Here is a 26,134-nt window from a genome sequence, read left to right on the forward strand (position 1 = left end):
TACATTGCTTTACTGTCTTTCTGTGCATTCTCTCATCGGTCAAAATTGTATTTGAGAAAAACAAGGCTATTGGTTTAGCACAGAGCTTGAGACAGTTACTCTTTTGGACTACAACTCCCAGAATCTCCTAGCCAGCATGGCTCCCTACAGGATTGTAGCAGTTATTATTCAAAAATGTATTCCAAGCTCTTGTTTCATATATTGGTGAGATCATTTCAAAACAGTATTGTCTGCTGTTGGGGCCACAGCCTATCTGTTCCAGCACAACATTGTGTTACAAGACTTGGATAGTGAAATGATTCTATTAAGCCCACCTTATGGATACATCTTTCACTGATCTCTGGCTTCAAAGCACAGCAGAAGATTAGAAGATATGTTTCTAAGGGCTCTGTCTGCCTTTGATGACCTTTTCTTCTTATTTTTCCAAAGAACTCCATGATTTTCTAATACAGTTTCAAAACCATTACATCTCTTACTTAAAAAAATAAAATAAAGATAAGGTTCAGTGGTTGTGCAAGTTGCTTGCATTTAATTCTAGGGGAAATCCAATGCTCATTCCAAAATTAGCAAGGCTGTAATGACAACAACCTATGATTCAGTAGGTTGTTGCTCAGTGTTGCTTATGGTTGTTGCTCAAAAAAGTGGGTGCACCGTTACAGTCAAACTAGTGCAAATTCTAAATCAAAGTATTGGGGAGGGGTTGACCTCTTCCAATTATTAATGGAACATTTCAAAGTAAGGCTGAAAGAAACTGAAATGGGGTCTGTTGGAGTACAAATGTTAAACTCCATAAAGAAATCTTCATATCATACAAGAATAATAACAGAGCAGGGTTCCTTTCCATTCTTTTGCAGCATATTGAAATAAGAAAAAAAATTCATCTTAAAAAAACCAGAGCAGCAAAAGTCTCTGAAGTCTATGTCTGTCCATTGCTCACACTCATTACTTATGCTCCTCCTTGTGGAAAGAATGAAACTTGGACTGCCGTTACTTACATAGTGTACAAAAAATTGCAGTGTGTACAAATAATGCAGGACTTAATTACGGAATAAGCACAGAGACTAATTAATTTTCTGAATAGTGACAAAGACTCCAGAGAGGCACTAACAGTCAAGAGTAAATAATACTGAGCTAGATGGACAATCGGCCTCATAGACTATAGAGAAAATGCCTCTGTTTCTATGAAGTGAAGACAGATCTGTACAGGCTTAGCCAGCCTGGTCCAGTCTTATCAGTGATGCAGGGAATATGAGATCTACATGATTTATAATGCTTTTTATGACCTACAGTAAACTGTTTTATGACTACAAATCAAAATGCATTAGCTGACTAGGTCACAAAGTAAAGACAAAATGAATTTGCATAAACTCCTGGAACCTGATAAGTCTCATATATGAAATCATCTGGAGCAGAAAAGTCAATATCGGCTGAGATTAGCTGAGTTAAGTAAATTATTACTGCCTTTTTTTACAACATGAGGACTTAACAGTTGTGCTTATGTGACAGGAAGACTTGTTTGTTTTGTTTAGGGGTTTTGCTTTAATTTTATTCAGAAAAACCTAATTCTGTCAATGGATTCTTGGAGATGGCAGCACACAGTGTGAGTTGTTACGTACAAACTAAAATGTAGGATTGTGAGATTGTGGGAGTTGTAGTGCTCATAAGGAACTTCAAGCTCTGAGGAGAACTGCCATGGTTCCATTGCTGAGGCCTGTCTTGGACCATCTTTAATATGTTTAAGGAATGAGAGTGACCCATGAGCACTTCTAGGAGTCAAAGTATTTTTAATTTCTCACAAAGTACTCCATGTTGTATAACTGAGGCAATGTGAGAGAAGATGAGCCGGTTAGAAAGTACCTGATAAGTTCGGCTCAACATTTTGGGCATAATGATTATATGGATATATGGGAAAATGTGGTCCACAGATCTAAAATGTATGCTGTGTAGTGACCTAAAGGGGAATCTGTATAAGATGATGTACAAATGTATCTAACACTATATAAACTGTCGAAAATATCTCAGAATGTTTGAAGTCAATGTTGTGGTTGTCAAGATAAGGAACGTTCCTTTTTTGTATATGGTGGGCATGCAAGAAGGCAAAGAGTTACTGGTCTAAGATTTATATGTTAATCCAAAAATATATGTAAAGATGGATTTTGTAATTCCACACAAAACAATTTTGCATTATGGAGTAAGTACTGTACTGGAAAGTAAATATGGATTACTACTTTGATAACAGCAGCAAGAATATTGTTTGCTCAAACTTGGAAATGGACTGAAGCACTGATAGCAGAAGAATGGATTGTTAAAGTTGCTGAGTTAGCCCAAATGGACAACCAGATATCTATGGGAAACTTATGTGCAATATGAGGCTGCAGTTGCACCCTCCTACTCATATGTTCAACAATATTCTAGGGCTGATCCTGAAGGGCAGTGCCATGCAGGCCTTTGGGTCTCCCTGTTTATTATCCCATCTAGCTGCATCTCATAGGGAGATGGTCTTCCAAGTACACTCATCTTTCAATAATAATAATAATAATAATAATAATAGGATTTATATGCCGACCAATCACTGGGAATCCGGGCAGCTTACAACAGAGGGGATAATAGATGGTTTCCTGCCCTCAGGCTTACAATCTAAAAGACACAACACAAAAGGAGAAGGGAATGGTGAGGGGGGAGGGGATCAGGTCCAGCAGTTCTTCTCTCCCTCTGAGGCCTGGACCAAGGTATTTGCAGATTTGATATTTGCAGATTTGATTATTCACGGATTTGATTAATATGTTATCTCTAAGAATATCTAGGTTTTCCAGTGCAATTCTATGATCAACTTTAACTAAAAGTTGCACTGAAAGACCTAGAGATTCCTAGAGAGAATACTCTACTAGGCTTTTGTAGCTCCTCCAGTGCAGTTCTATGGTCAGTGAATGTTGGACATTGACCACAGAGTTGCACTGGAGGACCTAGAGATTCCTAGAGAGATGTCATCTCAGGTAAAAACATGGTATTTTGGTTATTTGTGTTTTTTCCATATTCACGTGGGTCTTATGCCCCTAAATAACCACACATAAAACTAGAAATATGGTGGCATAGATAATTCTCACTTTAGTGTTCAATTATCTATCTTTATACTTGAGGATTTCACCTAATTCCTTTATAGCTGCCCTATGATTTTACACTGTTTAAAATTTAATGGTATTTTTTATTATGACTTGGTTAAATGCTATTTAACTTTGCTATTATCAGGTTTTTAGCATCTTTTTTGCATTTTTGTGAGTGGGTTTGAGTTTTATGCTGGGAGAAAATGGGATAAAAATAAAACAAAATGAAAGGAATTCCATTCCAAATTAGAACTAGATTAATGTCTCAAATTGTCACTATTCTTGCATAGCTAACACAACTGTCAGGGGGGGAAAACAGCTTTCACAAATGCCTGTACTGTCTGAATGCTGTGTTAAAGAATTATGTAATGCAAAGAGTATGGTAATTATTTGGTGAAACTACAGACAATAGATAGGCATGGCTCTACTTTCTCATTCTTTTTGATTCTATCATTGCTGGCAAACGCAGCTTATGCTATCTTCCTTCAGTAGCCTTGAAAAGTTACTTTTTTTGACTATAGCTCTCAGAACCCTTCAGCCAGCATTGCTAAGAGTTGATAGGTTGGGACTATCCCAGGATTTCAGCGCCAGATCCTAGCGGTATCATGGGGAACAAGATCTGAGGCCCTTTAACTGGGATTTGTAGTTTAGGGAGGTGTATTTGGAATTCTCAGCCAGAGAGCTCTAGTGCCCTACTCAACTCCAAACACTGGAGACCATGATGGTGCTATAGTTGTGTAGTGTGAATGCGCCCCTGGTGATGCTACAACTGTGATTTTACACGGAGTGACCAATAATAATAGTAGTACTGTAGTAATGTTTATTTATAACACCTTTTAAGCAAGATATCTTTAGCATCAACCACAGTTGTACAGAATATGCCATTCAAAAACACCCAAGTCTAATAAATGAGGAAAGACAGAGAGAGACTCTTTAAGGCAGTGTTATTGCCCCCAAATAATAATAATAATAATAATAATAATAATAATAATAATAATAATATCCCGCCTCTTCCCTTTTGGGGATCGAGGCAGGTAACAACAGAGGTTAATGCAATATAAAATAATCAAACAAACTGCTAAATCCCCCCCAACCCTCACCCTCCCTCCTTGAATAAAATTACCACAATAAAACCATATATAAATATAGATCACAATAACAAGTTAAAATCAATTAACACATTGCCCTGAGATTCCCTTGCTGTGAGATCAGAGAAGACAGGCCAGGCACTGAGATCTGGCAACCCTAAGGAGAGTCGCTAACATGCAGAGATGCAGGGATGTTCATGATCAGAGCTCTTCAGCTAACAAGTGGCAGGCCCTGGATCCATTTATTTTGTTTTTCTTCTTTAAGAAAGATTGCATAACAGCTATGAATAGATGTGTGGGGAAGAGGTTGGCTGTAACAGTTGCCGCAGACAGGTGGCTGCCAGAGGCAGCAGATTTGGAGTATAATGAAAGGGCAGCAAATAGTTACTTATTTAATGTGTTATTTGACAGCAAGGGATGAGGGAGAGGTTGTTTGTGCAATTTTTTTCCTCGTGCCCAAAAAACTTGGCTGGCTTTAGACTTAGCAGCCAGGGGAGGGATGGCACCATCTGTTACTCCACCTCCAACTAGGTGGTTCTGCAGCTGTTGCCCAGAAATTGCTATCGCGACCACAGGATTTCTTTTGCTGCTTGTGTCCATTGGGTCACCCTGTTCTGAGAGTAGGAAGTGTTCTGTGGAACTTGAATTCTAGGCACAAATTCTCCAACACAGGTCCAATTTGTGGCATCACATGGCTTTCTGTCATGCTCACATTTATTGCTCGCTTAAAATAATGTTGCTATTACTGCAATACAGGGGGAATAGAATTTCCCAGAACTGGAAATAGTTCAAAGAGTGAGCTGTCTCAAATTATTATTTTGCATTAATTATTATTAACAAATAAAAACAGCAAATGGGGAGTAATATTTTTGTGATTACTAGCAATTATCTGGGAAGATTTATGGTTACTGAAACAAGCAATTGTCCCAAATATTTAAAAGGGTGAAAACTATCCCTGTGATAACTTTGATAAACATGAGTCAAGTCCCTCAAAATTCTAGGATTAAAAATTATCTCAGATCTTCAGATCATGGTGAGCGCCCAAACATTTGATTGGCTTGTTTGTTTCAGATATGTCTCACTTGTTTCAAAAGTATGAATGCTTCTTGGCTGAACATGCTTCTGTTTTCCATACGATAGCTTTTGCCTCAAGGTGTATTTTGAGGAGTGGCTTTGGTATGTATAGGACAGCTTCCAAATGAACACACCTGTAAATTCCAGGTATTTTATTATAAATTACAGTGCCCTAACACTTTGCTAAGTATATTGGCCTGTTATCTGCTTTCACCTTTATCACTGTGACATCATTTCTGCTTTGACTGACAGGCTACTAAGGGTGGGCTAGGGATGGATCAATCTGTCCTTTATGGAAGGAAAAATCTACAAATCTGGCAAAGCTTTGTTTAAAATCAACCAAATGAAATTTATCCTAGACAAATCCATCTACTACAAGGATGGAGAAGACTATGCTGTACCTGCTTGCCATTTGGCTGAAAAATATGATGAGAATAGGTGGGGGGAAGGGAGGGGAAGCAATTCTAGATCCCACTCCACAAATATGGCTGGGTAGGTGAGCCAGGGTAGTGCAGTGGTTTGAGCCTTGGACTACGACTCTGGAGATCAGGATTCATATCCCAGCTCGACCATGTAAACCAACTGGGGGTGACCCTGGGCAAGTTGCACTCTCTCAGCTTAAGAGGATAGCAACAGCAAACTCACTCTGAACAAAATTTGTCAAGAAATCCCTGCAATAGGTTCACCTTGGGGTCATCATAAATCGGAAAGGGCTTGAACGCACGCAACAACCATGAATGCAGCCTCCTCCCTGGATGAGTAAATCTATCAGCTTTCCTTTCTCAATTTTTAAAAATGATCTTTCTCTCATGTTGAGAAAGAAATGTGTACACTTTAAAAATTGTCCAGTCTGGGATTGTTGGACAACTGAAAACTCTCAGAGAAGGAAGTATAGCCTGAATTGCTGACACACCAACTGGAAGTACCAAAATTATGCACAGATCTCTCCAAAAATATACCCATCTCTCTGTTTTTCATTCTAACTCTGGTTAGGATGGTATGATTACAGACCAAGCCACTGGAATGCATGTAGAAGGTGGAAGCGGTTGGAGGGAGGGGAATAACAAGCTCTGGAGATGGGGGGAAAACCTTGGCAGAAGGAAAAAACAAGGCAGGACCTGACTAGCCTGAGCCATATCCCCATGGCTCCACTGTGCTCAGTAAGCTCCTTCCAGCTGCTCTTTGACTTTAGGTATACAGATTTCATTCCTTGACCCTGGCCTCCTTGTTTTGACTGCCTTGACTGTTCTTCCACACTCATTAACTTCTTAAGCTGCTGCTCACAGAACATTCTGAGGGGCCTGTTTTCCCGTTCAGGTTCTTGGGCTCTCTTGTACTTTGCTTCACTCCAGTCCTTGGACACGCGCTAAACAGAAGACTTTACTGTATTACAGCAGAGGACATCTAATCAGTGAGCCTCGGTAAGTCTTTCTTGGTTTTACAGGGAGTTTTAAAAAATTAAACAGAGCCTGTTCAGATAGTATGCCTTCTCTCCTGGCCCATGCACCTTGGGGAATAAGGAAAGGCAGATAGCCCATCAGTGAACATAGGAGGAAAGGCAGATTGTCCATATATTCTGGACAATCTAAATTGGTTTCTGTCATCTGTGTGGACTAATGACAAATGGAGCTGCTCCTACAACCAAAATAATTCCTTTCATTTCATGATTTCTGTCTATGATCTTCACAATGCAGCACAACTGTGTGAAAGTGGTGCAATGAATATTTCACACAAACACACACCACCACAGCAGGGCTTCTCTTGTCCTGGAGTATGAGCAAGGTAGGGGGCTGTTATGCCAATAAAGCTGGGAGTTGTTGAGATGCATCATGCAGAGAGTGGATGTGGGAGAAAGAAAGAAGAAGAACTAGGAATATAGCCAGCAAATGTTGTCAATCATCCCAGTGTAAACAGAGAAGAGGCACCTTTGGCACACATAGATGAGCTAGCTGTTTGATAAAGGCTACAGGTGCCAGTGTGGCATAGTGGTTTGACTATAACTCTGAAGACCAGGGTTCGATTCCCAGATTGGCCATGAGACCCACTGGGTGACCTTGGGAAACTCACATGCTCTCAGCCTCTGGGGAAGGCAATGGCAAACCTCTGAACAAATCTTGCCAATAAAACCCCATGATAGGTTCACCTTATGGTCACCATAAGTCGGAAATTACTTGAAGGCACACAACAGCAACAACCACAAATAGTCCATGTGGTGTTTGGCTAAGCCAGTGCTCTGTCTCAGCTGCATCAGCATATCAAAAACCCTATTCCTGGGAGACATAGGATTTGAAACCAGTATCTCATTTATGCTGACCGTGTACTATATTACTAAGCTCCCCATAACATAGCTTCAGTCTTGGTCTAGGGGCCTGATAAATACAGGGTGATGGGAGGAAAAAGGCTTACCTCTAGAGGAAAACAGAGGCCCCTTTATCTGTTGTGTTCTGGAGCTATGTGCTTTCAGTTTTGATGTTTGATTTGGGAGGGTTGGAACTCCAGTTCTATCCTTTCTTCCCTTCACACCCCAGCACTGTCACACCTATTCAGTCTTTTGGTACCCATATACATGAAAATGAAAAAAATTTCCCCTAACCCCCACCCCCACTGATAGGGTTGTTTTTAAATGTCAATCAAATCCCATGCACCTTTGTCATACTGATGATGCCAGTATTTAAAGGTACTGCATACTGTGGCCATGCAATAGCAAAGTTGTGCATAAGCTGTCCATTTTTTAAAAAGTACACCAAGTAATGGGATCTTCCCAGGAGAACCCCTTCCCTGGCTTTGTCTTTGGCTGGCAGGAAGAGAGCAAAGGGGTGGGCATGATCCACCCCCTGCACATTAATCCTTCCCTTCCTGTGCTCTGAATTGAATCGATAGCAAGTTTCCATTGGCGGCTGGTAAAAAGAGACTGGTTCTTTTGAAAAGATGTGCTGAAATCCTTGTTTCCAAAAGAACAGGGTTAAGGGGATTTATGCCACCCGCCCCACCCTGCCCCCTGTAATTCGGGTCAGGAAAAACTGGTGCAAGTGTGAACTACCCCCTTTTAAACCGGTTTGCAGGAAACTTCCAGGACACTTTGCACAGGATTGCAGTCTAATCCCCCCACCCTTCTTAATGGTGATTTCCATGCCATGCATATGGAGTCAGGCTATTCACCTTCCTACCCAATCTTACCCTGTGACCTCTGATTTACTATGCCATGAGATTGGCCAACTGTTGACCTCTCCATCCAGCTTGACAAATTGACTCTGAATTAGTGACTCATTAATAAGTGCTTTTCTGCTTGGTCTCACACTTAGTTTTAGACTTAGTTCTATTCATTGCTCTTTGAAAGTGGATCAGTTTAAGTCCATGAAATATCCCATTGCAACCAATTCAGGACTCTAGCATCAAAGGTCATAATGGAAAATTCTAGGAATTTAGAAAGAAATTTAGGAAGCGACTGGCTAGCTAGACAAGTTTCCTTTTTTCCCCCCAAGCTGACAGTATGTATTTCTATGAAATCCTGAAAATAAGGGGCTTGGTTGTAGCCCTTTTTATTTTTAAACTTGAGCTGTTGAGGAAAACCAATTTTTACTGTAAGTTGCTGATGATGATTTGGGTGCCCCTGCTATGGAGGACACAAATAGCAGCAGCAATAGCAGCAGAGAGAGAGAATGGGGTCATTCATATTCATATCACTTACCATTCCTCAGGAGGCAGCTGCTTGCTTGCTTACTTGGACCATGAAGTCACGATTCCATTCCTGAACTAAACAGCAGTCTTCTTTACAAACGAAGCAGGACATCGTTGATAAACGGGTAAGCCTGATTAGTTCTTTTTTCAACATTTATTTACCAGCTACAAATAAAAATAATATCTTGAAATGATATGCATTATGGATAAGTCATTTGGAAGACAGAGTTTGTGTTGGTATATTTAAAATCAAACCACTATAAGAACATTGTGAATCCTGTAGAGAAGCAGAAACAAACAAGACCTCATTCTTCTAATATTTTAAAGGGAAGAATGTTCTGGGCTTTTTCACATCATGTAATCATGTAATGCAACGCTTGCAAAAGTTATTTTTATGGACTGTAATCTGCAAATCCACCTGCTCACATGGCCCATGACCATGCTAGGTGGGGGATTCTGGATGTTGTAATCCAAAGAGTAGCTTTTCCAGGATCTGATGTAATGTTAGTACCTATAGTTTTGTGGGTTTAGCTTGATACCTAGTCTTTAGGGAAGCTATTTTGTGAAGATATTAAGCTTAGTTTTGTGTACTTGGCTTATTCCTGGCTTGCTACATGTTCAGCTAGCAAATATTCCCTTTACAGATTGTATTTGGATATGGTCAGTAGCTGCATTTTGTATTTTCACACAAGCAATCAGAGCTGAACTATTCAGCACTATTCTAAGGCTGATTTAATAAAGTTATTTTCTCCAAATGTTCACCTATAGGGTTCCCAGATTCTTTGGATCTCAGGAAGGGGACATGTGTATATATGTTCCTTATTTGATAGACTTGCTTTACTTATTATTTGAATGCATACTCTGTAGTCCGTGCTTAATGCATCATGCTTAATGACATCACCAAGGGGCTACCCCCATGACATCATGAGGGCTCATCCTTAAGTCCCATGTTTTGGTTCCCAGGGCTAGTCTTAACCCAGCAATCCTGGCACCAGCCAACTGTTGTGTCATCTATTGAGGGCAATTCTTTTACAAAATAAATTATTCTAGCGTACTGCCTTCTGATTTGTATGCAGGGTCACTTGCCACTTCACCCATTTGGATCAAGTCATAAGAAAAGAAAAGGGCTCATAGTTGATCATTTACTTTTAGTAAGTAGCTGCTTACTAGTGGCAGTTACCTCAGATGAACTTCTTACAGCTAGCAGTGCCAAATTCTAAAAAGCACATAATGAGTGTACTGAGGGAGCCAATGATAATTTCTGCTTGAAGTGTCCTGGATTACCCACCTGTTCAAATCAAGCAAGAAGTTGATTCTGATGAACTTCTGGTTTTGTTGGTATCAGTCGAAGCTCTTTAAGAAAACTGTTTGGGGGCTGGGATGACATCTGCTAGATGAGGAGGGCTTAATGGCCAGGTAAATGAAGGCAGGATTTGGATGGGGGAGGAACAGTTTTTAGTGTTGGCTCTAGAGCAGCTGAGGATGCCTTTTAGAATCTACCTCAAGTAGCAAAGTATCTTGATCCACTCTGTCCCCTCTTGATGTAATATCTTCATTTAAAGATAATCCAGAAGAAGGAAAAAGTGAGCACTGTACCCAACTCACTCAACCTTGGCATCATCCTGAAGTCTAACCAGCAGGCTGGGCAAATTTTACCAATGGGCCACCAGTCACCTGAGGTTGTTGTCACCTGGTGTGGGTCCTAGAAAGAGCTGTGATAGTGGGGAAATGAACTGCCCCTCCCTCCCTCCCTTTCACTGCCTCACTTGGTTGCCCCACCCTGGCTGGCCACCTGCTGTCTGGTCAGACCACTGTGGCCTTCAGACAACCCATTCAGGGTCTGGCATGACTGCTCACCCAGCAGCAGCACCCGATTGAACAGAAGCCACCACCACCCAGCACTTCCTCTGGAAGGCCTGGCACAGCTGCTGAATGAACAAGAAAGGGAGGCAATGCCCTTTCTCATTGGCTCAGTAGCCACATAAATCCCTTCAGGTGTACTTGAGTGTACAATCCCCCTGGGTGTCACCGCAACCCCATCGTGATGCCTCTACAACCAGTCACTGATACTAATGCTAGTGTCAGTATGGATGGAAAAGAGGAGAGCTACTAATATTTTTAACACTTGTATAAAACAGGGAATTTGAGCACTTCTACGTGCTGGTATTGCCAGTCCTGCAGTCAGTGTTCACAGACTGATTGTGAGCATTGCCATCACATACAGTGGAGGGCAGGGAAGCGAGAGTGGGGGTGGGGGTCAGATCTTTTGGATTTTTTAAAAAATAGAAACCCAATATTCGCTATTCAGAACCTTATACAAAATTTTGAATTTTAAGTTGTCAGAGACCAAGAATTTGGTTTGAGGACCAGAACTGAACTGAGTTCACAGTCCTTCCACAAACATACCCACTCCTAGTTATCTTGAGCTTTCTTCATTTCAGCAGCAGAATGCAGATTATGGGAAACTGGAGTCATTCTGTTGCCTCTGTTATTAAATAACAAGGAGTCAGAAATCCTTCCTGGTCTACTGCAAATCACTAAGAGAAGCATCTTCATCCAACCTCTGCTAAAGAGGTTTAGTAACTCAGGATCTGTGCATATGCATTTCTTGTTAACAGGGGAGGGGGGAAAGAAACTTAAAGTGCAACAATATAGAGAGAGATCTTGTAGCACCTATGAGACTAGCTGAAAAAAAGAAGCTGGCATCATGAGCTTTTTTACATTTCATCAGCCCATTCCTAAACAATGTCTAAAGATATTTTCTTAGAGCAGGAGTGAGATTTATGCAGTCTTCCAGATGTTACTGGACTGAAACTTCCATTATTCCTCACAATCAGCTATGCTGGCTAGGGCACCTGGGATTCACAGTCCAACAAATCTGGAGGACTACATAAAGACAAGTAGTACTCCACCATAGTTTACCATTGGTAAACCACAAATTTGTATTCAAGTCTGGATAGTATCCCCATTACTTATTTTCTCTACTGGAACATTCCATATCTAACACTATATGCTGAACTTTCTTACTAATTAATTACATTTTATTTATTACATCAATATCCACATTATTTCCATCATGGAATTAAAGGTGGTAAATACAGGACACCAAGGTGGTCCCCTATCCAAGAACTACCGGACCCTGACCTGTTTTGCTTCAGTAAGTTGATTGTCCCTTTGGTCTTCTTCTGACCACATCCTGCAATACTGTAGATGACAAATACCCAATGCATCTCAGCATGAAAATTATGTGCACTTCTCATCATTCCAAGGATCTGATTCAAGCATGGCAGCTGTCATTTGTGCATTATTGCAGATGGCAACTCTTCAGTTTATCCCATTGTCAATGTAATTTACATCTTAATCTCAGCTGTGTCATTTGGACAGCTAGTTACAACCCTTCCATTCATTTGTTTTAATTTCAGAGACTGTTAAATGTGAGCAAAGAGGTACATGTGTGAATCTGTCATTTCACTGGTAAAAAGAAATCAATATATTAAAAAGTTCTGAGTATTCAGTGTGGTATATATGAAGTTTTAGCTTAGAAGGCATATATAGACAAATTTTAAGAGTGTAATCATCACAGTGTTTACAAATAGGAACTTCATCTTTTTGTTGTTATTAGTATTGATCTTGTGCAGGCTCAAATTGTCCTGCAGCATTCATTTTTTTACTTTTCCAACTTCTTCAAACTTGAGCCCTTGAAGAAATCATACCTCCTATGTTTGTGGTAAATATCCCTGTAAGCTAAAATAAAGTTGATGTCACCTCTGATTTCACCTTTTGGTCTTCTCTATGGGTGTTATCCTGAAGCTCTTTTAAACTAATGGAAATTCAGTGGTTGACCTTTATAATCAAGTTTGCACTTTTTGGCACGGAAAAAAGTAGGAAAGGGCATTTTATTGCTCAAAGTATGCACTTCAAGCCTCCAGGGGTCACTTCATCTGGGAGAAATGTAAACAAGCTAAAGAAGACTAAGGGCCTGAACAGACAGGCCAAAATAAAGCTGCTTTGGGTCACTTTAGAGGTATGCTTTTTAAAGGGCACACACATCTTAAGAGGCCAGAAGCTGCGCCAAAGCTGCAGTCCAGTCCTTAGGACTAGAGCGTGGCTTTGGCACAGCTTCTGGCCTCTTATGACACACACATCATTTAAACAGCACACTTCCAAAGTGACCCGTGTCTGTTCAGGCCCTAACTCAAATGATAGGGCATATTCAGTTGCTTGTGTTTTTGGAGAACACCCAAAAGGGTGAAGCAACACAGTCAAACTGTTCCAATATACAGTACAGGATTTCACTGTCTCCCTTCCCATGGGTGGAAATGGATTCTCTGAGTGTATTTACTCAGATAAACAACTTTTCATTTTTTTTCTTTCATTGTTTTTCATAATTCCTTTCCTCTAATTTCACTTCATAAGTCTCTCGGTGGATCAAGGCTGCCATTGCTCTTTCCAACTCAGCTCTAAGCATTTGTATTTGCTTTCCCCCATCAGTTCCCTTAGTACCAAGGGAAAGTAAAGAAGTTGCAGTGTCCCCCTATGTGCTGTCTTGTTCACCATCCACACTGTTACACAATTTACTGCATACTATTTCTTATTGTCTATCATATATTGCCTAAATAAATCCCTTACCTTTATCAGAAATACTTCTTTTGAGATGTTGCTTGGTTCAAGGAGAAGATAATATTCAGAGGCCTCTGTGCCTTCCCTAGGATGGCCACTTATTTAATCCCTAAAAAGAATGAGAAAATCAGACACAGGTTAGCATAGGTTTGCATCCACTAATTACATATGTAAATGCAAATTCGGTAAGAATGTAATTACTGTAATTTGAAGAGAACTACAATATCTCTTACCATAGTAAGGAAGCCTGTGCCCAGGTGGCCTGCATGCCTTCTGCTCAGTCTTCTGTCCAGGTGCTAACTGTTGGTGGACAACTTCAGAGACTGTACTCTTAGGCTTCCTTATTTTTAAACTAGGCTTGGACTTTGTAGCCTTTTAAACAGTGGTTGTCTTCAAAAACAGACATGTCAAAAAGTGAACTGTTCAAATAGATATTCAAAGAGATGACTATCTTCTCTAAAGCAAGATAAATGGCTATCTTACCTCTCCTTTTCTTTCCAGCATTCTCAGACATATACTACAGGCATTCTTAAACAAAATTTCTGTTAAGAAAGTGTCATCTGGGTTCACATTTCTTTAAGACTGTAGACATCCCTACTTACAACATAGGATTATGCTGGTTAAGACCATCCAGAAGGTTTAAGGGAACTATGGCAGGCATGATAGTGCAGCTCCTGCTACTACCCTCCTTCAAGGAACCACACATGTATGTTAAAACAAAGGGTCCAAATGGACAAACTCTTGCATATAATTCCTCCTTGCCCTAAAAAGAAGCTGACTTTGCCCCCACATTCTCACATCAAAGACAGCTAGGCAGAAAGTACTTAGTGTAGAGCAAAATACCAAGAATTCTGGGAAGTGATAGAGAAGGTAATGGTTGTAGCAGCCTGATTTTCAGGGACTTTTGTCTAGGTTTCTCTTCTCCCTGGAAGCTCTTGTGCTAGTATTGGTAAAGAGGGAACCATTTTGAAAGACCAGGATGGAGTTTTCTCCCTCTGTTCCCTGACTCCCTATGAGAAGAAGGTATAAGCTTTCATATCCCTTGTTCAAAATGTTGCCACCATTGTCTGAGTTTCTGGTTTGCCAGGTAAAAAGAAAGAACTGGCCAAAGAGGACTCCAGGGGGAAAGTAAATTGTTTCATGCTTCCCTGATAGCTGATCAAAATGGGAAGACTATTAACAGTGATTGAAATATGGACAGATGTACAAACTGGATTGGAAGGAAATTAGAAAGTGAGTTGTCTTTCTCCAGGTTCATGGGGAGATTGTTCTTGACTTAGCTGATAATATGAATGTCTGCATTTTTTTAAAGTAAATGTAAACTCTCTTAATATTGCAGAATTGTATTGTTTGCACAAATGTGAAGTTCAGAATCTGAACAACTTCAGACTCACCTTTCTAAATTTTAAGTAGGAGAATTTACTTGAGAGTTCCTTTCACTGTCTCAGCCATGTTTATTGCAGTAGGGTTTGCATAAAATCAAGATCAAAAGGTATTTTGATAATAAATATTAACATTGCTGTCTGAATGCTCACTCTTTTGGCAAGGAAATGATCATTGGCTGTGAATGGAGATGAAGGCTATTCATTCATATCATCCTCATGTTGGATGTGCACAGCAGGGTTTCAGGTCATTCCTTTCTATCTCTGTCCTTTGAGATCAAAACATTTTTGGGAAAGCATTGTAGACAAAAATATTTTCTCCTTCTCCTCATTTCCAGGTAATGATTAACTGAAGATGACAGGCCCTTGGACAGTGTGTTGCAAGAAAAAGAATACACCAAAAGATGGATTACATGAATTGGACTCAGTGGCAGAGAGCAAGAAGGAAAAAATGCAGATGAAACAAGAAATTACTTTGTTGAATGGCATTTCTTTAATAGTAGGAAACATGATTGGCTCAGGAATATTTGTATCGCCTAAAGGTGTTCTGATGTACAGTGGCTCCTATGGACTCTCTCTCCTTCTCTGGGCCCTTGGTGGGATCTTTTCATTGTTTGGAGCACTGTGCTATGCTGAGCTTGGGACATCTATTATTAAATCAGGAGCAAGCTATGCCTATATTCTAGAAGCTTTTGGGGGCTTTATAGCCTTTATCAGACTATGGTCTTCTTTGCTCATTATTGAACCAACGACTCAAGCAGTTATAGCCATCACTTTTGCTAACTACATTGTTCAACCAATCTTTCCATTCTGTGAACCACCCTATGGAGCAGTCCGGTTGATTGCAGCTGCCTGCATCTGTAAGTAAAATTGTAATCAGTCAATGTAAAATTTTAATTTGATCACAGAGGTTTCAAGCATGAATCCCAGTTTTATTGTAGGGGCAAAGTGGGAAGAAAAAAAACCCTTAGGCGTTTGCCATTTATCTAGATTTCTATTAATTCAGCAGAACTGGAAAAAGGGTGGGGAGTGTTTTCATAATAGGCAATTATAGGACTCGGCAAGGTATGAAGAAAGGAAGAAAACTCTTGAATGGTATATCATGGTAGCATTAAGGACCTTTTTGGTGGCTACTCCTGGCTCTGGAACTTCCTCCCTGGAGTGTTCCTTTCTATCTCTGTCCTTTGAGATTAGACTGGCATTCTTTTTGTTATCCCTACATAGGCAGGTTATCAGCATTTTGTTTCAGCAGGTTTTTGTGGGTTGATTGCTCAGGGAACAGGACCCCGTATTGTTTACATTTGTTGTTTCTCTGCTTAATAATAATGCTTTTAACTGCTTTTAATTTCATTTAATTAATTTAACCTTTGTATGATGTGATTTAAAAATAAAAGCTATATCTGTTTTAATTTGAATCCTGGGCAGGGCAAAAAAGATGGATATAAATATATCCAACAAGGGGAAGGACTATGCTTGGAGTATGAGGAAGAACAAAGAAATAGTAGAACCACTGTATGGAGAAAGTGGTGGATTGCAGCCCAGAATAGAGAAAGAGGTTGTGCAGGAAGTTCTTTAGTTTTATATTCCTGCATGGAAGAAGGTTGGACTGGATGGGCCTGTGGTACCTTCCAGCTCTATGATTCTGTTATTCTTTCCCCCTCTTTTTGAAGATGGGATCAACATTCAACCTCCTCCAGTCTGCTGGAAGCTTTCCTGTCCTTCAAGAATTCTCAAAGATTATCAACAGACGCTCTGAGATTATAAATCTACAAGTTCCTTTAGTGTCCTTAGAAGCAGTTCATTTGACTCTGGAGACATGAGTAGCTAGGTATTCCTGTACTACATATTTACTTGATCTGAGCAGAAGTCTACTTACTTTATAATTTATTCAGTTAACACCAGGTAGCACACTGTTTTCCTTTTGGAAGAATGAGGTAAAATGCAAGTGGAGCAGTTCTGCCTTCTCTCTATCCTCTATTAGCATTTCACTATCTTCCCTATACAGTGAACAAACCCATTTCCTTGTTTTACCTCTTACTCCTAACATGAACATATTATTTTAACCTCTCTAGAAAGAGACTTTCACCCCACACGTACTGGATATTTGTTTGCATTGCTCTTTGGTGAATTTCTCCTTCTTCTGTTTCTTATATATGTCCTGTTTACATCTCAGCTCTTTATACACTCATCCTGAATTATAATTTGTTTATACATCTAACCTGGTGCTTTTGGATTCCTTCCACTTTTTTCATTTGAACTGTTTACTATTGTGTCTTCAATATATGATCTTTAAGAAACCCCCATCCATCACAAATTCCTTTCCCTTTCAGCAGTTCTGATCATGGGATCTCACCCACTATTTCCTTATGCTTTCCTAAAGTCCGGAGTGCATATCTTGTATTTGGCTTCCCCTTTTCTCTGTATAAGAAATCCCAACATGTTGTGGTTATTTTATTATTTTGTTGTGTTGATCAATTAATCCATGTTAGTTAGAATCATATCTTTTATTATCTCCTCCACCTTCTGAACAATGAAATGGTCATCAAGGCAACAAAGGAATTTATTGGTAGAATTCTTGGTAGAATTTGATTTCCAGCAAATATCAGGATGGCTAAAGTTTCCCATTTCATAAGTCTTACTTTTGAAAGTTCATCTATTCTAAGAAGGCATCATCCAAGTCTTCAGTCTGACTTGGTGGTCTACTGTAGACTCCTACAGTGATGTCAAGCAACCATGGTGTAGTGGTTTGAACATTGGACTGTGACTCGAGACCAGGGTTCGATTCCCAACTTGGCCATGGAAACCCAATAAGTGACGCTGGGCAAGCCATATTCTCCCAATCTCAGAGGGAGGCAAAGGCACACACATCCCTGAACATATATTGCCAAGAGAACCTTGAAATATTTTCGCCTTAGGATTGCCATAAGTCAGAAATGACTTGAAGGCACACAATAACATGATATCACTGTTATTCCTGCCCCAATTATTTATTTATTTTACCAAAATACACTCAAGCTGTTTTTCATGCTTTGAATTATGCATCTTTCACAGGCTTACACATCATTCACATAAAATCCTTCTCCTTCTCCTTTGATCTATTTCTTTGGAATAGGTTATACCCCTCTAATACTACATTCCAGTCATGATATTTATCCCACCAGGTTTCAGTGATGCTTATTGAATCATATCTGATACCTGTATGTGTTTATCCCAGAAGCTCTCATTGTCTGAAAGATTCATGTTATTGCTTTACTGAAAACATAGCAATTTTATGTTTACTTGGATTTTTTTTTAATTGTGTTCCAGGAGGCTGGTAGGCTGGGGGGCGAAACAATACTTGATCAGTGGGAGCTTGTGAAAATGTGATGATTTATCCATGGAATCTTGGCAAAAACTGGCTGTAAAATGCCTCATTGCCACTTGAGATACAGAACATAGTTTTACTGACCAAATCAATAAAATGCAGGCATTTCAGTAATCCCAACATGATCCTGAATCTCTATTTAGCGTGTTTGCATACATGCACACATACATATACATTCACTGTGCTGTGCCAAATGGTATTCAATATCTGTCAGCTTTATAGGATCAACCTCCCACTACATTCTGTACTGTGGTCCTTTGTCATTCTTTTACATAAGGACTACTGGTTGTACCCTGACTTTATCACCACTACAGAGTGGTTTCAGATCTCTGGCTCTTTGGTCACTCCGTGTATCTTGTTGTAACTATTGGCATTTCAACTGGTTTCAGGTAATGTTACCCCATCCTCCCTGGAGTTGTAATAAATAGTCTTTTTAGCCAGCAGTGTCCTAGTTCTACACCCTTTCACTGTTTGCATTGAGCTGCTTCCCATTCTTGTGAAGGTGGATTGTGCTAATCTAATAAAACTAGGTACAGATCCCCTTCAGCCTGTTTAACTTCAACATTCCCTCAACCCCAGATTTTCCACATTCAGCCTTTCCATTGCTTTGGGGCGATGATGTTGTGTGCTAAAATGTCTACCTAGTACAGAATAATTTTAATTATTTTGTGGTGTGTTATATTTAGTGTACAACTATTTAAATTATTCTGAGGTATGTTACAGGCCATTGCCTGAAGCTGGCCTATCAGGTATCCCATGCTTTTGAAAATGGACCTTCAGCTTCCTGATCACTGTGCTTGTCTAAATGTCTTTAAGGTAATCTATCTCCCAAAAACTGAAAATAACAGCCTACTGTGACACCGAACAAACTACTCTGTGAATATTTGGCCAGAAGATGAACTCCCATGCTGGTCTTAAGCATGAATCTATGCTTAGGTATATGGCATGGAGCCGATTCACAATATTCCATCTCAGATCTAATGGAATCACTGCTCCCATCTCCCTTAAACTGAATTTCCTTCTGTGTACATAGTACATCCCTATAGCGGTAATATGGGCCAACAGTCAGGGAATGTTATGTATTGTGTAGTGCCCAGCTCTCTACAGGTGATGGTTTGATTCCCAAACTTTATAGTTGTCCAGGTGTTTTGGTCTTCTTCTTCCAGAAGCCCTGGCCAGCTTGGCCAGCAATCAGGACTTCTGAGAGTTAAAGTCCAAAACATCTGTAAGAACAACGTTTGGGAGCTAATGGTTCAGCACACCATCCTATTGTATATTTCTTGTATTGCTTCAAGATTGCTTTTGGAGATGACGGGAGGAGATCCTGTATCATATTAATGGACTCTCCTTCTACAAATCTGTCTGTGTGCACCTCTAGAATGTATAGTCTGCTTAATGGATCTGCCATTCATAAACTTAGTAAGTCTGGACTCACAGTGGCATGATTTGCAGTCTCAGCAAGAATTCTTCATTATACTGTCATGAATTATGACCAAATTGCAGCTCGGTTCTGTGTCTAAAAATGAGCTAATGGAACTGCTCCAGTCCAAACACTACTGCTAGCAACTTCTTTTCTGTCTGCATATACCTCATTTCTGTTTCAGTCATTGCTCTACTTGTAACATCCATTGTCTGCTGGTATTGCATCAAAACTGCACCAAAACCAACTTCTAAAAAGCATCACATTGCAGCATCAGTTGCTCAGCTGAATTGTAATATTTTGGTGTTGGAGCTTTACTGGTGATTTCTTTAATTCTTTGGCACGCTTCTTGTTTAGTCTCTTCCCATTTCCAGGATACATCTTTGAGTGTTAGCAACTTCGGTGGCTATATGTGGCTCACAAGCATCCAACAAGTATGCACAGAATTTGGAAAAATAGCTAACACCCCAATAAGCCTTTAGACTCCTTTGACTTCCTGTGGCTGGGTAACTCCATAATGGCCCTCACCTTGTCTGGGTCTGTTCTTTCTCCCTTTGAGGTCAATAGGGGCCCAATATAGGGTACTTCTACTCATCTCAGATGTATTTTGTCAACACTCAATATCCTTGCATCTTTGGGGAGGCTGCTGTAGTTTGCTATCATGGTTTTGAATTGCTTCTTCAATCTTAATGTAGAAAGCCCTTCTACTGCCTGATTCATCTCCCACTGGAAACATCTGATACAGTGCTGATCCCTGTTGTTAGCCTTAACCAACAGTATCTATCAAATGATGTATTCAGGGTCATCATGTAGCTGGAATTAGCTCCACATGTTGAACTCCATTCTTAGCATCACAAAGTAAGATACTTATTTTGTAAGTATCTTAACAGATCTTGTAAAACATCCTCAGTTGTTAGCAGTAGATAGTGGCTTATTTTCAGTGCCTGGCTATTAGGTAGTTTAAGATCAATGCAAATCCGCATTTTGCCCGATGGCTTCCTGATCCAGTCAGTGTTAGTTTCAGCTGGGGCAAATATGTCTTTTCCATACAAGTTTGCCAATGCTTCCTTCAGTGGCTCTAGGAAGAATAGTGGGACTCTGTATTTTTATAAGCGTTCTGGTTGCATTCATGTTTCTACCTCTAGCCTCAGTTTGATTTCAAAGCACATCGTACCTGGAAAGTGTCTCCAGATCTTGAAAAAATATTAGGTGGAGGAACTTAACAGTTATTCAGTAACAAGAAAGATACTGTAGTTTGTGCTATTGCTGTGAGCCCTCAAATAATTTCTGACTTATGGTGAACCTAAGACCATAATGGGGTCCCTTGGCAAGTTTCCTCAGAGGGAGTTTGCCATTGCCATACTCTGCAGCTGAGAGAGTGTAACTTGCCCAAGACCACTACACCACACTGTAGTATTACAGTGCAATTAATCATGTTTTTGTGCGGAACCACACACAAATTCTGTTCAAATTAGGTTTCTGGAAACAGTCTTTTTTCATGAATAATTATTGGGGGAGGGGGGTTGACATAGAAAACATGATTTTATGCAAAAAGGGGAGTTTGCATAACCCACTCCCCATTTTAAAGCAAAAAAGAAATACTCCATGTGTATTTTGCATAAAATAATTTCCCAAAATGTTTTTTCAGATAAGTGAAAATTGCAAAATTATTGCCTCTGATTTCCCCCCCTTCTCGCCTGGGTTTGCTGTGTCAGGAAACCCAAATTTTTGGCAGGACGTAAATATTATTTTCCTCCCTAGTCTTTTCAGGCATATTTAGACACTGCATTACTATCTTTAAGCAGATGATTTGAAGATCAAATATTTCCATACTAAATAACCTCTTTTGTCCCAGTAGCAATTTTGTTCCTGCCTCTCATTGGGAGATAACAGATCATACTTGAAACAACCATCTTTTATTTTTGTTTAAATTCTGCCTTTCTTACATAATCATTTTTGGTGTACATTTGGATAACTTTGCTTTCCTTCCCCTGCTGATGCTTTACATCCTTGTTATATTCAGTTGATTTCACATAATGGCAACATAGAACCTGTTAATGGAAAGCCATCAAGTTAACCATGCTTATCTTGTTTGTATCCTGTTTTCTCATTAGGCTCCCTGACATTTATTAACTGTGTCAATGTGAAGTGGGGAACCAGAGTACAAGATCTTTTCACATATGCAAAAGTTATGGCCCTTATTATGATAATAGCAGTGGGTCTTTATAAGATTAGCCAAGGTAAGAGCACACTTCCTATGTGTAAATACTAACCAAACTGAATAATATCTATAGATGACTACAGGACTGCTCAAACCAAATGTTTGGATGGTTTCTCTAGCCATGTAAACTATTCCTGGGTCTGTGATAATTTGGGAGGTTATAACATGAGCCACGCCCTGGCCATTTCCACAATTTGGATATTTGGATACAATTTCTGCACATTGTATTCATATAGCCCACTCATTATATTGTTATCCAAGTGATGATAGTGTTGTAAAGTACACATAAAGTACAAATAGTGACCAATATGATAATGTGAATTAGCCATATGGCTACAGCCTACAATACACTTGCTCCCAAATGATCCTGCTTATGAATACATTATTCTACAGAACATCATTCCCTAACTTGGAGCACTGTTGGACCTCAGCTGCCACCATCCATGGGCAGGGCTGTCATTGGCCAACCTATCTGAGGATATTGGAGGGTTATAGTCCAATGCATCTGGCAGTCACTAGGCTGAGGAGGGTTGCTATAGATGGGCTATATCAGCATCTATTTCTTCCTAAGATCAAAGCTCCAAATAATCTATCAACTATTTGGTCACTGCCGTTTCCTAAGACACTATTCTCAAATGCCTTTTTAAGTAGATTAATGCTCAATGATGATCAGTTAATGATTTCTAATGTACTAGATTACTGTTAGTAATGATCCTAGATAACCTAAATCAATTCTACCATAGTAAAACATGCATGAATGAAGCCACTTTATGTCATGCCTTTGCTGGTTCTCTGGTACTGTTGACTGCTGGTGGGAATGGTCTGCTTGTGTGAACTGTGCAAGTTAAGGTGCTTCAGAACTGGTTATCTGTCCACAGAAGCTGAACTATGATCTTCTGTAACTTTCCTTCTTTGAAGTTGGGAAATTCCTACAAATAGACCATTTGCCAGAAGTGTGAAACATGTAAGATCAGCAATACACATCATAAAAGCAGTTGTATATTCCTGAATCACAGGGGACTTGACTAGACAGCCCTTGCGGTCCCTTCTAATGCTAAGATCCTGTAAATATAATATTAAAATGACTTTTATCCACCATTTTCTGACAATGGAATCCCCTACTATGCCTCTGTTTTATGTAAGCTACACATTCTGCTTATTCACATAAGTAAATGATCACAGACTTCCAATATTTCCACAGGAGAAACAGATAATCTCAAGGAACCATTTGAAGGTTCGACTGCTAATGCAGGATTAATTGCACTTGCTCTGTATTCAGCCCTCTTTTCCTACTCTGGATGGGATACATTGAATTTTGTCACAGAAGAAATGAAAAACCCAGAAAGGTATATATGTTTGTCTGAGAGAACCATTCTTGCATTAAATGCTGGCGTTTTATGTGCACATCTGTAGATCCTTAACACAGTATTTACATGTGGAAAATGCATTTACAAATTACTATTTTATTGTCCTTCAGTCTCTTGGAAATAATGTGCCATACTTTTTTATTTCCCGTCTACAGGAACCTGCCACTTTCCATTGCAGTTTCAATGCCTATAGTGACAATCATTTACCTGCTGACTAATGTGGCCTACTATGTCGTGCTAGACATGCCTGCTCTGTTAGCAAGTGACGCTGTGGCTGTGGTATGTTGCAAATCGTAAACAATTACTGGTCTCTGATGGAACATTATGGCTGCATTTGCACGTCATGCTAAGCCACGGGTTATCTTAGCCATGGACTGTAGCCACAAATTGTCCCATAGATGACCACATAAACCCATTTCTGGTCTGTTTCTCTCCCAGCCATTTTATCATTTCCTATTTTAGAGTGGACTGCTAAGGATTCAGGATTTAGATGCAGTACCAAACCAAGGTTTGAACAAGCCTGAGTTTTTAAGCCAACAACAGACCAAACAAATGGTGGTTTGCAGCTGACTAATAAACAACAATGTTTTTGTCCTAACACTAAACCAGGATGGGGAAGATGTGGCCAGAATTATACAGGGACGTTAAGGGTGTACTAAGGCTAAGTTGTAAATAACCATAATATGCATAATTCTACAATATGTTTTATTGTTTAAGCCGGGGATAATGAGTATGTGTCACGATGCTTACTTACAGTTTAGCCTTATTACACCCACATTTTGCTTCTATGATTATATGAATAATCATAGGTATTCTGTTGTTTTTTTTCAAGGATGGGAAATCACACATTGCTAGAGATAAAATCCAGAATATTAAGTAAAGTTTGGATAGGGACCTATGAATTGCTGATTTCATTGCTTATTTCAGGCAACCATTGAAGACAAAGGCTTCATCTGCACTGCAGAAATAATGTAGTTTGACACCACTTTAACTGCCATGGGTCAATACTATGGAATTCTGGGATTTGTAGTTTTGTGATATTCTCTGTCAGAGCACTTTGGCACCACACCAAAATGCAAATCCCAGGATTCCATCACATCGGGCCATGGCAGTAAAAGCAATGTCAAACTGCATTATTTCTACAGTGCAGATGAGGCCAAAGAGGTTAATGCCCATTTGCTCAACTTTAAGCTGTTTAGCATTGGCTATGCATCTAATGAAACAATTTAGATCTTGAACCAGTTTAGCTGGTTTGGATAGGAGACAATTTAGGAAAGTCTAATGACAGAACTGTAATGGCAATATATGTGTTCAAGATATGCGATTTTTTTTATTAGTATAATTATGAACTAAAATTACCATTTTATCATAACCGAGTGATTTATGGAAATAAGACATATTTGCATGCTTGGTCAGTTCAGGCGGACAAAGGTAGGCACAAGTATATGGAACATTAGCAAAGCTATATCTCAGAACATAGAAGTCAAGAACAGATAAAATGGAATAGAGAGCTGTTTGTAGTCTATTATCTACAACCAATAACTTTCCAAAATGGTCAATTTTTTTAATAGCCAACAAATTCACAAAAGATCACAAGACAAATGGGTTGCATGGGATTTTTTTTGTTGTTTTGTAACTGATGTTTCTGAAACTAATATACCAAACAAATTGGTGTAGAAAATAAGAAGTTGTGGTAACTATAAAGAAAGTTTCAGTTACAATGGGCCCTCCACATTGGCGGGGGTTAGGGGCATGGGACCCCATGAAAGTAAAAAAAGAAGCAAATTTAAAAAAAAAACTTTTATTACCTGAGAGAATGTCTCTCTAGGGACCTCTTGGTCCTCTAGCCCAACTCTATGGCCAACCTCTAGCAAAGGTTGACCACAGAATTGCAATGGAGGATCTACAAATGCCTAGAGAAGTGTTTGCTTTAGGAATTTCTAGGTCCTCCAGCTTGACTCTATGGTCAACTCCCAGCAGAGTCATGCTGGAGGACCTAGAGATTCTTAGAGGGAACATATTAATGAAATCTGTGAATAATCAAATCTGCAAAAGTAAAATTTGCAAATGTGGAGGACCAACTGTATATACAACTTTATTTTTGAAGACCAGCAATACCACTTAACCATTGCAGCTATATTTCCTAGATACTAAGAGGTTGGTATAAGTTTTAAAATGAATGAAAATCTGTTTGAGCCAGACAGTGCTAATCTTTGGAATGTGAAGTTGCCTTCCTTTGGAGTGGTTAAGGTACAGGACAGCAAGGACGTAGCCAGGATTTTGGGAAGGGGGGGGTCAAGACTAAGTGCCACCATTTTGAGAGGCTAAGAGCCCCCCCCCAAGACACAAAAAGAGGGTGGAGCGTTTACCTTCGACACCTTGATGGCACCACTTTAACTTCCGTTATGGCTTTGTGCAATGGAATCTTGGGAACTGTAGTTGAGTCATCTGTCAGGTGCCACAACAAACTACAAATCCCAGCATTTCACAACATGGAGCCAAGGGCAGTTAAAGTGGCATCAAACTGGATTATTTTTTCAGTGCAGATGCAAACTGAGTCCTTCCTCTGAATGTGTTTACATCAGATAAATTCAGCTCAATGAAGCAAAGTGCAGCTGCTCAAGTAATGAGCGGCAGCCACTCTGTTCATGCTCAGAGACACTCTGCTCATGCTTTGAGACACTGTATTCCAACATCTGAGCTGAGCTATGAACCCAGGCTGCATCCACACATTTCATTCCCACTTCCAAGAGGGATTTTTAATTTTGAGACACACACACACACACACACACACACACACACACACACACACACACACA

At 39.7% G+C, this 26,134-nt stretch overlaps 1 protein-coding gene across 2 annotated transcripts in view; it reads left to right on the top strand.

Moving 5' to 3' along the window:
* The first annotated feature begins 6,414 nt into the window (after positions 1–6,414).
* LOC121929537 (Y+L amino acid transporter 2-like) overlaps positions 6,415–26,134 on the top strand; it is a 42,526-nt gene continuing 22,806 nt past the window's right edge. Inside the window, exons 1-6 of one of the 2 annotated variants that reach the window (XM_042465173.1) lie at positions 6,415–6,684; positions 8,962–9,066; positions 15,282–15,803; positions 21,842–21,967; positions 23,150–23,294; positions 23,471–23,594. In XM_042465173.1, coding sequence (XP_042321107.1) covers positions 15,299–15,803; positions 21,842–21,967; positions 23,150–23,294; positions 23,471–23,594 — 900 coding nt within the window. In that variant the 5' untranslated portion in view covers positions 6,415–6,684; positions 8,962–9,066; positions 15,282–15,298. Of the gene's footprint in view, positions 6,685–8,565; positions 9,067–15,281; positions 15,804–21,841; positions 21,968–23,149; positions 23,295–23,470; positions 23,595–26,134 lie in introns of those variants that run through there. The other variant, XM_042465172.1, reaches the window with a different exon arrangement.

Source organism: Sceloporus undulatus, chromosome 4 (genome assembly GCF_019175285.1).
Source record: "Sceloporus undulatus isolate JIND9_A2432 ecotype Alabama chromosome 4, SceUnd_v1.1, whole genome shotgun sequence".
In the NCBI taxonomy this organism is placed as follows: domain Eukaryota; kingdom Metazoa; phylum Chordata; class Lepidosauria; order Squamata; family Phrynosomatidae; genus Sceloporus; species Sceloporus undulatus.